The following is a 13,473-nucleotide window of genomic DNA, read 5'->3' as shown; positions in this document are numbered from 1 at the left end:
AGTGCTTTGGACTGCAATATGTTCCTGTTTGATGGAACAAGGATGACAGGCATTTTGCAACATGCTATACGAATAGGTTAATTGCCACTAGAAAGCTGCATCTGGTGTCCTTCCAAGAGAAGTCAGTGGAAACCACAAGAATACACAATGAACCAACCTCACGTCGTTTTTCCAGTAGGCATTTTGCCCAAGTTCTAGGTTGGCTTTTGCTATTAAAGGGAAACTGCTTGCTCTGCTGTAACAGGAAAAAAATAAGGCAGTCTCTTTTTTATTAGTTTTCTTGTCTGTCTCTAAACTTCTGATAATTTACATTAATATATACATAGATAATGGAAGTAGGTATTTCAGTATTATAATCTAGTATACACTTGGACTTTAGAAACAGTGAAGTGCTTCAGCCAGGCCTCTAGTTACTCGATATTATAGGCAAAACAATTGCTCTGCTTCTCTTTTGACACGATGATTAATAGTCTGCACTCAGAAGTTAAATCTGACACTGTTGAATGGAGTGACTTATTTGGTTTGGACATAAATTTTAACTACTCATTCAGAGACAAGATGCTTTTGTCTAGCAGTTGCCGAGGGTTAAAGCTTTCTCTTAATCTATATGAGCTATTAGTATTGTTCATTTTCCAGTACAGATTTCCCTTTATACTTGGAGCCTAACATTTTATACTGTAGGCAGTTATAGAAATGTTACCTTGAGCGATTCTATATTGCACAGACAGCTGCAATTTATTTACTGCACACTTAGGAATAATTTCATATTCAGGCCTTACTTTTCATCTCTTGGCTTTTAGCTGTGTTGATAAGTTAGCATATTATTCCAAAAGATACAGTTAGTGCAAGTGCTGACACATCAGCATAATAGTCTTCACATAATGTTTCTCATTAGTTTCTCTGACAGAAGGGTGTTTGGAGCAGATGAGAAGCAATGACTTCACGGCAGACTGCAGTGCTTCTGTAGCACTGGGGCTTATTTGAAGAGATTTATGACTGGGAGGAAGATGGGTGCTTGGTAGTGGGGAGGGAAGGTGGGACCCTAGAGACATTTGAAGGAGCGCTTGCTGTCATTTTGATCATCTGCCAAAAAGTGAATGCAAGGCACATAATTCCAGTGTTGCCTTTCTCAATCATTTTACAGCTCTTCTTTCCCTTTTGCATAGTGATCCTTTGCAGAGAGGGACAGTAAGAGGAAGGAGAGATATTTTTCAGTGGCTAGTCAAGTCTTCATAGGAACCTGGCTTTTTTGGGAAGCTTTGACAGGAAAGACAATGAGAGGCAACGTGTGAGTAGTGAGCTCTATAACAGTACCTCAGTTAGCTACAAGTGTCAATCCCTCTGCTGTCTTGGACTTGCAGATATCATTCTGCATTAAATAATGGGTAGGAAGATACTGCATATCAAAACTGGAAAATATACATGTAAAACTGTGGTGGGTTGACCCTGGCTGAGGGCCAGGTGCCCACCAGAGCCGCTCTATCACTCCCCTCTTTCATTAGACAGGGGAGAAAAGGTAAAACTTACGGGTCGAGATAAGGACAGGGAGAGATCATTCTCTAATTATCATCACGAGCAAACCAGACCGAACTTAGAGAGGGAATTCATCTTATTTATTACTAAGCAAAACAGAGCAGAGGAATGAGAAATAAAACCAAAATCTTAAAACACCTTCCCCCACCCCTCCCATCTTCCCGGGCTCAACTTCACTCCCGGCTTCAACCTCCGCCCCCCCCAGCGGCACAGGGGGACGGGGAGTGGGGGTTACGGTCAGTTCCTCACGCGGTGTTTCTGCCGCTTCTTCATCCTCAGGGGGAGGACTCATTGTTCCCCTGCTCCAGCGTGGGGTCCCTCTCACGGGAGACAGTCCTTCACGGCCTTCTCCAACGTGAGTCTCCTCCACGGGGTGCAGACCTTCAGGAGCAAACTGCTCCAGCGTGGGTCCCCCACGGGGTCACAAGTCCTGTCAGCAAACCTGCTCTGGCGTGGGCTCCTCTCTCCACGGATCCACAGGTGCTGCCAGGAGCTTGCTCCAGCGCGGGCTTCCCACGGGGCCACAGCCTCCTTCAGGTGTCTCCACCTGCTCCGGCGTGGGGTCCTCCACGGGCTGCAGGTGGAATCTCTACACCCCCTCATCCTCCCTCCATGGGCTGCAGGGGGACAGCCTGCTTCACCATGGTCTTCACCACGGGCTGCAGGGGAATCTTGCTCCGGCGCCTGGAGCACCTCCTCCCCCTCCTTCTTCACTGACCTTGGTGTCTGCAGATGTTCTTACATCTTCTCCCTCCTCTCTCTGGCTGCAAAAGCGCTCTCTAACTGTTTTTGTCTTTCTTAAATATGTTATCACAGAGGCGCTGATTGGCTTGGCCTTGGCCAGCGGCGGGTCCGTCTAGGAGCCGGCTGGCATTGGCTCTATCAGACACAGGGGTAGCTTCTAGCAGCTTCTCACAGAAGCCACCCCTGTAGCCCCCCCGCTACCAAAACCTTGCCACGCAAAACCAACACATTCCACCCCTCGCCTCTGTGAATCACATATTTAAGAATTACCATTAAAATATACATTCAACACAAAACTTCACAAACACTAATCACATCAACAAAGAAAAAGAAAAAAAAAAGAATTCCCCACACCAACATCAAAACAACACTATCACAACACCAAACAAGAGTGGACAATCTACACACAAAATCTATCTCTAGTCCCTTCACCACTGTATCACTCTCAAGTTACGTTCAGTCAATGTTTTGCCCGTTACCTCTTCCCATTACTATCCTTATCTCGATTTTCTCGTGCCCCACGTTGGGCGCCAAAAAAGACTGTGGTGGGTTGACCCTGGCTGAGGGCCAGGTGCCCACCAGAGCCGCTCTATCACTCCCCTCTTTCATTAGACAGGGGAGAAAAGGTAAAACTTACGGGTCGAGATAAGGACAGGGAGAGATCATTCTCTAATTATCATCACGAGCAAACCAGACCGAACTTAGAGAGGGAATTCATCTTATTTATTACTAAGCAAAACAGAGCAGAGGAATGAGAAATAAAACCAAAATCTTAAAACACCTTCCCCCACCCCTCCCATCTTCCCGGGCTCAACTTCACTCCCGGCTTCAACCTCCGCCCCCCCCAGCGGCACAGGGGGACGGGGAGTGGGGGTTACGGTCAGTTCATCACGCGGTGTTTCTGCCGCTTCTTCATCCTCAGGGGGAGGACTCATTGTTCCCCTGCTCCAGCGTGGGGTCCCTCTCACGGGAGACAGTCCTTCACGGCCTTCTCCAACGTGAGTCTCCTCCACGGGGTGCAGACCTTCAGGAGCAAACTGCTCCAGCGTGGGTCCCCCACGGGGTCACAAGTCCTGTCAGCAAACCTGCTCTGGCGTGGGCTCCTCTCTCCACGGATCCACAGGTGCTGCCAGGAGCTTGCTCCAGCGCGGGCTTCCCACGGGGCCACAGCCTCCTTCAGGTGTCTCCACCTGCTCCGGCGTGGGGTCCTCCACGGGCTGCAGGTGGAATCTCTACACCCCCTCATCCTCCCTCCATGGGCTGCAGGGGGACAGCCTGCTTCACCATGGTCTTCACCACGGGCTGCAGGGGAATCTTGCTCCGGCGCCTGGAGCACCTCCTCCCCCTCCTTCTTCACTGACCTTGGTGTCTGCAGATGTTCTTACATCTTCTCCCTCCTCTCTCTGGCTGCAAAAGCGCTCTCTAACTGTTTTTGTCTTTCTTAAATATGTTATCACAGAGGCGCTGATTGGCTTGGCCTTGGCCAGCGGCAGGTCCGTCTAGGAGCCGGCTGGCATTGGCTCTATCAGACACAGGGGTAGCTTCTAGCAGCTTCTCACAGAAGCCACCCCTGTAGCCCCCCCGCTACCAAAACCTTGCCACGCAAAACCAACACAAACTTACATAAAATGTGTTACATTTCTCTTGGTACTGCTTTAAAAAAATGCCCTTATTATTTGCCAGTTAATTAAATTACCAGATATGGTACAAGTCCTGCCAGCAAACCTGCTCCAGTGTAGGCTCCTCTCTCCACGGGTCCACAGGTCCTGCCAGGAGCTTGCTCCAGCATGGGCTTCCCACGGGGTCACAGCCTCCTTCAGGTGTCTCCACCTGCTCCGACATGGGGTCCTCCACAGGCTGCAGGTGGAATCTCTACACCCCCTCATCCTTCCTCCATGGGCTGCAGGGGGACAGCCTGCCTCACCATGGTCTTCACCACAGGCTGCAGGGGAATCACTGCTGTGGTGCCTGGAGCACCTCCTCCCCCTCCTTCTGCACTGACCTTGGTGTCTGCAAAGTTTTTCACATCTTCTCACTCCTCTCTCCGGCTGCAAAAGCTCTCTCTAGGTTTTTTTTCCCTTCTTAAATATGTTATCACAGAGGTGCTACCACTGTTGCTGATTGGCTCGGCCTTGGCCAGCGGCGGGTCTGTCTTGGAGCTGGCTGGCATTGGCTCTATCAGACACAGGGGAAGCTTCTAGCAGCTTCTCACAGAAGCCACCCCTGTAGCCTGCCCGGCTACCAAAACCTTGCCACACAAACCCAAAACATTCCCTAAGCTATCCTGCTGCTAAATTTAACCTCTGCATTCTTACTGTTTCTTTAATGCTACTTGTTCTCCCTCTATTTAACAGCAGCCTTTGCTTTAATTTCCCAGACTATCAGGTAATACATAAAATCACCATTTACCTTGACTGTAAAAAGAACTTAACTTGTCCAGAGAAGGACAACAAATTACAAGAGAGATGCTGCTTTGTTCTGTTTAAGTCCCACTGAGTATGTGATGCTTTCTTCAAATAAAGAGGAAAGCATTATTTCTGTGTCAGAGAACTTGTACTTTCTACCCATCTGTATTAAGATGGATTCATACAATAATACATTATTTATATCTGGTCTGTCTGGAGGCTTTGGTCTGAAGTGAACTAGAAAGAAGTTGTCTATTTTGGTACTTCTAAGACCACCTGTGCACATAGGTATCCCCATCTGGTGTCCCTTTAACTCAAGTTTAGGTAATAAGGCTTTGCAAGGCTCTTGTTTATATAAAACTAAAATACTGGCTCCCCTGCTGTACCACCTCCTATTTCCCAGACTCATCTTTTAATGTAGGGAATTATTTTGCTCATATCATAAACCCATGGATCTTACAGTGACAAGCCACCCACGGTCTATTTTCAATTACAGACTTGCCTATGCACTGAAAGAGCAACACTTTGATCTGGAGTTCACTGAGCAGCATGAATCAATAGGCTGAAAACTGTGTGTTGTGTCCCCCCTCCTCTCTTTTTTTTCCTTTCTTTTTTAAGCTAATGTTAATTAGGTTCAAGTACAGAACAAATAGTGCAGGTTATGGGGTTTGCACCCTCACCCCATCAGTCTTACAAACAACTGGAGAACTGGAGTCTGAACCTCAGTTCTTTTTTTTTTCCCCTCTAAGCAAGAATCTGTATTCAGATATTTCTTGTTACCCCAGTCATTTCATATTAAGACCTCTGTTAATTTCTGAAATTGTGTGGTGAGTAAATTAAAATAGGCAAATAAATCAAAATAATCCAACTCTTTCTTCTGTGATTCTGAGACTCTCCTATACTATTAGGAATAGCTATTGCCTCAAAAGTTTTAGTATCACAACATTTTTATAGTGCAAGGAATGGGTTGGTTTTGGCAAAATCATCATGGTTTTATCATCTGTTGGCTTTTTCTTTGTAGTAGTAGACAATTTACTTCCGAACCTTGTGGAAAAAGTGACTTTCTGGGATATTGTGTGAATTTCTATACTGGAACAAATGTTTCAGACATTATGGTATCTGAATCAGTAGTGGGCAGCCTTATGGCATTGCCAGTCAGTACTGAACAGAGCTCTATGAAGAACAGAGATACCAGGGAAGTCTATGGAATACTTAATGAGAAAACAGTATTATACTTAATAAAAAAAGAAGCTGGAATTGCTTTGGTTTGTTCATGGTTTTAGAATCGCCTATTCCTTCTTTTCTTCTGTTCCGTATTTGGTCACCATTAAAAGGTGGCTTGATCTGTGCTGTGAAGTCTGTTTGTTTTACTTTAGAGACTTTTGTGAGTGCATGCATTTTGTTTATAAGATTTTGAAATTTAGGGCATCTATTGATGATTTCCCCTCTATTATGCTTAGTTTGTATATTGTAGGCAACTGTCATTTTTATACTGCTTGGCATCACCAGTCCTGGATACTTATTAGTAGGGCCAGGGCTCCTTTAGACAGTGCAGATCTCTGAAAAAATAGCAGGCTCTCACATTTACTTGTCACGCTGAAAAATATTAATCCTCAGTCCATGTGTAAATCCAGGACTTCTTTATCCTCCAAAAAACTATATATGATATAATAATGGTTTTATACCACAGGAGAGCCATTAATCCTTTCTTCTCAAATGTATGAAATATTTGTAGCTGTCATGAGTGGGAAATATCAGGCCTTAAAATATGTGATTGGTTTACAGGAAGACTTTCAATTTAAGCACTGGTTTTTCCATATAGGGTCTACACAGTTGGATCTTAGTTAACCTGCTTCTTCCAGCTAGGAGGGAGGGGTGAAAATCTTTTTCAGCTGACCAACTCTGTAAAATTTGAAGTGGATGTGTGAAGCTATAATGATATGGAATAAAAACTTCATTACTTATGATCATCTCACAAAAATGTGTCTAGAATTCTTTTATTCTCTCTAAATACTATAAAATGTGAATATATTATTTGAAAACTTAGTTTTGTTCTGTGTGGTTTTTTTCTGTTGTATTTGGTGCTTTATTCATAGCCAGGTTCATAATTATTTACCAGGCAGGGATAGTTGTGAGTGTGTGAGAGCACTGATTAACCTGTATTGGTGGAAGAAATACATACTAGAATCTGATGCTGCTCTTGTACATACAGATCAGCCCCTCATGAATTTGCAGGGAGTGAACCTTTAGGTATTACATAGACTGTGATGTTTGTCTGCATTAATTTTTGTCACTTGAATTTCATTCAAATTAGACATTTATGAAAGTACTTTACTGAAAAATAAGCCTAGATGGAACTTGCACATTTGTTTTTCTTCTGCTGAAATAATTTTTATGCATTCATACTTAAAATATTTTAATAAAGCTCTGGCTTTATGTATCTAATAATAGTGTTGTAGGAATTTTAGCTTAAAGATACAAGCGAGCCAGATTTTGTGGGATGTGGTATATGTTTTTTTAGAACATTTAGAGTAGTTTGGGAAGAGGAGGAAATAAAAGAGAAACTCTTGGGTCCATAATGCCTTTCATTTAATGGCAGTGGAAACTGTTTATGAAATCAGAGGATAATAATAGACAAAACCACATAATTTGTATAAAGTAATTCACATGCCTGATTATCTTACCAACTCTGCTCTCCTTTGACACTTAATTTCAATTCAGTTTCAGTTCAGTAAAATTGTTCTGTGAAAACCAAGATTTAATTTTTACTTCTAAGGTATTAACACTTAAGATAATAGTTTTGAGTATAAAATAAGAGTATTCTTCCTGAAAGTAGGTAACAATTTACATTCATAAAATAAATAATTTATATGGATATTATAAATAACAGTTTATATTTGTATAATAAATCAGTGTAAGCTAACTATTTTCTGCTTTTTAATCAGTAGCAATTTAATAAGAAGATGCAGAATGGAGACACTTGTGCATGTGCATTGTATAACTTGACGAATGCTAAATACAATAGAACTTGAAGTCATTATTAAATAATATAACTCCATATCACCCACTAATTCAAGTTGTAGAGTGAGATATGTCTCTCACAATGTGAGAAATACAGTAGAATAAAAGCAAAATTTTGACAGTTGTGCTGCAAATACTTAATATAAAGTGTAATGAAAATGTTGAACAACAGTATTTTTGGTTAAGTGACACCAGTGCTTTGTGGAAGGTGATGATGACAGCCAGATCTTATTTTCTTTAAAAGAACTGAGTTTTTCCATCTGATCAGATCTCAAAATCAAGGGCAACATTTCTTATAGATATAGGATCAGATTCAGTATTGGCTTTCAAATAGCCTTATCCTTGTAAACTAGTTGAAGGCTACAAGTGGAGGCCCAAAATTAGACCCTGATCTTGTAAAATCATGACTATCTTCAGATACTTTGCAATTTCTCCTGAGATTGTTGTTCTTCAGCTTACTATGCAGTGTTAAAGAGCTGGGAAGAGGAGCTGCTGGCCTTCCAGAGAGTGTGCTTCAGTTTAATAAAATTAAATAGCAGTTTTATCTCTTTTCAGTGCAGATGGTAAAAGACCATGTGGCCATAGGAGGTGCATAGCTTTTGGAAATACTGTAATTCAATCAGTCCTCTGCTGTACAGACACCCCTCCATAACATCCATTGAACTCTATTCATGAAACTCTTCTGTCTTAGAGTAAAATCTTCTATCTTAGAATTCCCAGGGAACTACAGGCAGGTCAGTCTTACTTCTATGCCTGGCAAAGTTATGGAGCAGATCCTCCTGGAAACTATGCTCAGGCACATGGAAAATAAGGAGGTGATAGGTGACAGCCAACACGGCTTCACTAAGGGCAAATTGTGCCTGACAAACTTGGTGGCCTTCTATGATGGGGTTACATTGTTGGTGGACAAGGGAAGGGCAACTGACATCATCTCCCTGGACTTGTGCAAGGCATTTGAAACTGTCCTGCACGAAATCCTTGTCTCTAAATGGGAGAGACATGGATTTGATGGATGGACCGCTCGGTGGATAAGGAATTGGCTGGATGGTCGCACCAAAAGAGTTGTGGTCAATGGCTCAATGTCCAAGGGGAGAATGGTGACGAGTGGCCTTCCTCAGGGGTCGGTACTGGGACTGGCACTGTTCAACATCTTTGTCAGCGACATGGACAGTGGGATCGAGTGCACCCTCAGCAAGTTTGCCGATGACACCAAGTTGTGTGGTGTGGTCGACACGCTGGAGGGAAGGGATGCCATCCAGAGGGACCTTGACAGGCTGGAGAGGTGGGCCCGTGCGAACCGCATGAAGTTCAACAAGGCCAAGTGCAAGGTCCTGCACGTGGGTCAGGACAATCCCAAGTACGACTATAGGCTGGGCAGGGAATGGATTGAGAGCAGCCCTGAGGAGAAGGACTTGGGGGTATTGATTGATGAGAAGCTCAACATGAGCCAGCAGTGTGCGCTTGCAGCCCAGAAAGCCAACCGTGTCCTGGGCTGCATCAAAAGAGGCGTGACCAGCAGGTCGAGGGAGGTGATCCTGCCCCTCTACTCCACTCTGGTGAGACCCCACCTGGAGTCCTGTGTCCAGCTCTGGGGGCCCCAGTACAGGAGAGACATGGAGCTGTTGGAGTGAGTCCAGAAGAGGACGACAAAGCTGATCAGAGGGCTGGAGCACCTCTCCTACGAGGACAGGCTGAGAGAGTTGGGATTGTTCAGCCTGGAGAAGAGAAGGCTCTGGGGAGATCTAATTGCGGCTTACCAGTACCTGAAGGGGGCCTACAGGAAAGATGGTGAGGGATTGTTTACAAGGGCAAGTAGTGACAGGACAAGGGGTAATGGGTTTAAACTAAAAGAGGGTAGATTTAGATTAGGTATTAGGAAGAAATTCTTTACTGTGAGGATGGTGAGGCACTGGAACAGGTTGCCCAGAGAGGTTGTGGAGGCCCCATCCCTGGAAGTATTTAAGGCCAGGTAGGATGAGGCTTTGGGCAATCTAGTCTAGTGGAGGGTGTCCCTGCCCGCAGCAGGTGGGGTTTTAACTAGATGATCTTTGAGGTCCCTTCCAACCCAAACTATTCTATGTTTCTATGTTAAATGTTACCACTTGACTACTAAAAGCCTACTAAGACATTTTAAAATCTAGATGAGCTACTTAGCTTATGATTCGTTTATCTCCTGCAAAAATGATTACTTCAAGAAGTATATAATAGAAAAGAAAAATATTAAAATGAAACCACATACAGAGACTGAAAAGTCTATAATGTTCTAACTGAGGATGTGAGCTACACAGTGTACTTTGTTTTTTAAGAAGGAAGTACTTTTCAGTGACTAGTAATTGCAAAATAGTGTTTGTTGGCCAAAACATAAATGTGTGTGTTGGTATGATGAAGGCTGATTAAAACTGCACCAGTGCCTTGTGCTACAAAGACAGCCAATAAGTTTTTCAGGTGTCCGGTTGTGTAGCAGTAGCTGCCTGGATATAACTGGAGTGTTCTCCTGCCCAGATATACCATGACCAGCAATAGCTAGGCCAGGCTAATGTGTCTATGAAAGTTTTGTAAGGACTGTGCTGAACAAGTTTTCTTTACAGATGGCTCATAGATTAAACTGTGAATCACTACCAATGGCCCTTCCACTCTTCACTTTGGTTAATACATAAAATGAAAGCTATTTTTTTTAAACTAATATCAGAATTGTTTGTTTCACTGTGTTAGAATATAAAGTAAGAGATAAGAATCCTGGGTGTCAATAGTCACCTGTTGCGTAGCTGGCTGAGGGCTGAATATAATATCAGGTAGGAGAGAGGTCTGTAATAAGCAGGAGGCTGGATACTTGCAAATAAATCATAGGTCAGTTGTGTTTTGTGCAAGATAATGTGAATCCTATGGTAATACACTTCTAAACTAAATTCACATGATGAAATATGACCATGAGTGATGCTGAAAATCTGTGAGCCTCACATTAATACTGCCTGAAGTTCGTATCTCATTTAAAAATTAATGTTAGTGCTTATATACACATAGCCTTCCTGAGCAGGTCACTTGGTAATTCTAATGTGTCATTTGTTTGTTTTACTTAAGGAATCAGCTGGAGGGGATATTCAGTCTCCTTTAATGCCAGAAAGTATTAATGGAACAGATGACGAGAGAGTGATGCCGGAAGTGACGCAGAACTCAGAACCAAGGGCTGAACCACCCCAGAACGCATTGCCATTTACCCATAGGTACAGATTCTATTCCCACATCCTGATTAAGTGATACCTATCTCCTTCCTCGTTAAAGGGACCTTCTCCCATGTCATGGCTTCCACCTAGCAAATTAAGAATTATATTACGTGATTTTTAAAAAAAAAAGGACTGGCTTTCAGATTTGCAGTATAATCTTTTTTTTTTTCACAAAAAAAACCCAGGAGGAAATCTCTTCAAATAAGATTTTGGGGGGTGTTTTTTTATAGTTTAATCAGCTGAATGCAAGCCCTTGGAACACTGGTTAGTGCAGGTGTCCCTTTAACAGGAAGCATTATTTCAGTGTTTGAGATCTTAGTAAAGTTAACTACTTCTTAGAATATTCCAATTAAATTATTTTTGCACACATTTTCTTTAAATGGCTCTTACAACACTTTTGCATTATAAAATTTAAACCAGCCTTTAATTGAACAGTTCTCTGACAGCTGAAAACATTGTACAACTTTTTTTGGAAAGATGAGAGAAGTGTAGTTCTGCTTCATACTGAATTATAATTCATTACACTAGGAATACTGTACTCTGTTCTTTAAGAAAACTAGGACTTTTAATTTAATGATACAAATGATGAGTTAAGATTGGTATATCTCACCTATTAGAAATGATTGTAAATGGGACGCTCAATAAAACACATTATGTACTGAGACCATGGAGAGTAACTTAAATATTTAATAAACTTAGAGCAATGCTAGAAATACTAGATTTATTTTTTTAAACATGGTCTGAATCAGTTTAAATAGAGTTTAAGAGCTCTTGATGAAAGGTTGGGGAACACTAGGATGTCAGATATGTTATGCAAATAATTCAGAATGAGCAGAGATGGAATTGGAATTGTTCAAGACTTCTCATTTTTTGTAAGAGAATAATACTATTAAGCATATCTGGAAAAAAATTTATGTTTTCAAATGAGAGAAAAAAAATAATGTTTTTTTAGCAGAGTGATTGTGTTTATACTTCAGTTGTCACCAGTGCATCTATTAAATATTTTACAAGAAATGGTGCTTTGTAAGAGAGCTCTGTGCATGTCGAAGTAGTATTTCAAATATTGCACATCAGTGTTCTGTAACAATTTCATTTAAACTTACTGTTTGTGTGTTGGAATTATCTATCAATATTTTTGTGAAAAGGAGTTGTGATAAAGTCCACAAAGGAATAGTGGTGGTTGTTTTTTTTTAAAAAATGACAGCTGCAAGATCTTCCCTCTCACTTTGTATATATAAATATGTTTTCTGGTATGCCAATATAGTAACTATGCTTTGCTCTGCATTGACCATGACTGAAGATATTTTTTGAAACTACCCAGTTTTAATTTTTGATGATGTAGAATGTAGGTTACAAAATTTTTACATGCTTTGCATTTTTTCTATCATCTACTTCATGTATGCAGTGTAAGTGCCTGGTTTTAGTTTATTGTCCTGTTAAATACCACTAGCTAGAATTGGTCTTCTGACAATAACTCTGCATTTTGAAGGTCACTTCTCATGATGATTATCATGAGAATCATTTGTCTTGCTAATGGTAGCTTCAAGTTTGTTAGTGAGCTATTACGGAAGAAAATGTAAATTGTTTTCAAACCCTTTGAAATTAATTGTTTTGGACTAGATAAGGTTTTTATTACAAATTAATAAAGATTCATATAGATTCATTTATTTTTTTTTAATACTGAAAAGCTCAAGTGAGGACATTTATATATTATTATTAAACCCAGACAGAAAATGCTTTCAGGTGCTTTCTGACAATTTTTTCATATAGAAAGAAAAAAATCCTTTTGTGTGTGAGTGCCAAGGAACACTGCCTCAATCAGAGGGAAACTATCATTTAAAAAATGTCTATTCCAAAAGATTCCAGTTATTTCCCAGGCACCATTATGTTTTTCAAGTTGATGACAGAACGTAGTTTGGAAATCAGCTGCTTTGATTGGATTTAATTGTTAGCTGTAATGAAGGGTCTCTAAAATGGCACTATGTAGCACATGCATGAAAGAGATGGAAAGTGAAGCCTCCAGGATTGTGTTAGTGCTGGTTAAATGGGCATGTTTTTGTAGAGGCATTTCATAATATTAAATTGGCAAATAGGTAGACATATCTAGTTGCTTGTGCTGGCTGGAAGGGTGCTCTCTGCAGGAAGTCTGTTTGCCCTTGATTTAAAAAAAAAATAAAAAATTAAACAAAACCTTATGCCCTGATCATTGGAGACTCCCTGGGCTTTTTCATATGTCAGGGGTACAGAAAAGGATTGTGCTCCTCCTTGTTCCCTGCCCTTTTAATGCTGCTGTGTATTGGTGACACTCCATGTATGATGGAGAGGAGTTGCTGCACTGAACCCTTTCCCCGTGTTCCCTGGTAACTCCTGCCAATTGCTGAGCCTCTTCCACACCCTGCGTTTCAGCAAAGTTAAAGTTTAGCCAGTGCTTCTGGGTGAGAAGGATAACACTGGAAGGGCATGTGAGTGTTGTCTTGTGCATGGCAATGCTTTTTATGTATTTTCCTTTACTCCTGGAGCTGTTGATCAATTGCTAGGTACTTTTCAAA

The 13,473-nt window shown here is 41.7% G+C and overlaps 1 protein-coding gene across 3 annotated transcripts in view; it reads left to right on the top strand.

Annotated features, from left to right (window-relative positions):
• LOC104643370 (homer protein homolog 1) overlaps positions 1-13,473 on the top strand; it is a 125,580-nt gene that overhangs the window by 54,044 nt on the left and 58,063 nt on the right. For all 3 annotated transcript variants that reach the window (XM_075739050.1, XM_075739049.1, XM_075739051.1), the window contains one exon: positions 10,782-10,924. In XM_075739050.1, the coding sequence (XP_075595165.1) occupies positions 10,782-10,924 (143 nt within the window). The remainder of the gene's footprint in view (positions 1-10,781; positions 10,925-13,473) is intronic.

The sequence above is a fragment of the Balearica regulorum genome, chromosome W (assembly GCF_011004875.1).
Source record: "Balearica regulorum gibbericeps isolate bBalReg1 chromosome W, bBalReg1.pri, whole genome shotgun sequence".
NCBI classification, from domain to species: domain Eukaryota; kingdom Metazoa; phylum Chordata; class Aves; order Gruiformes; family Gruidae; genus Balearica; species Balearica regulorum.
This window is presented reverse-complemented; position numbering and strand designations above follow the sequence as displayed.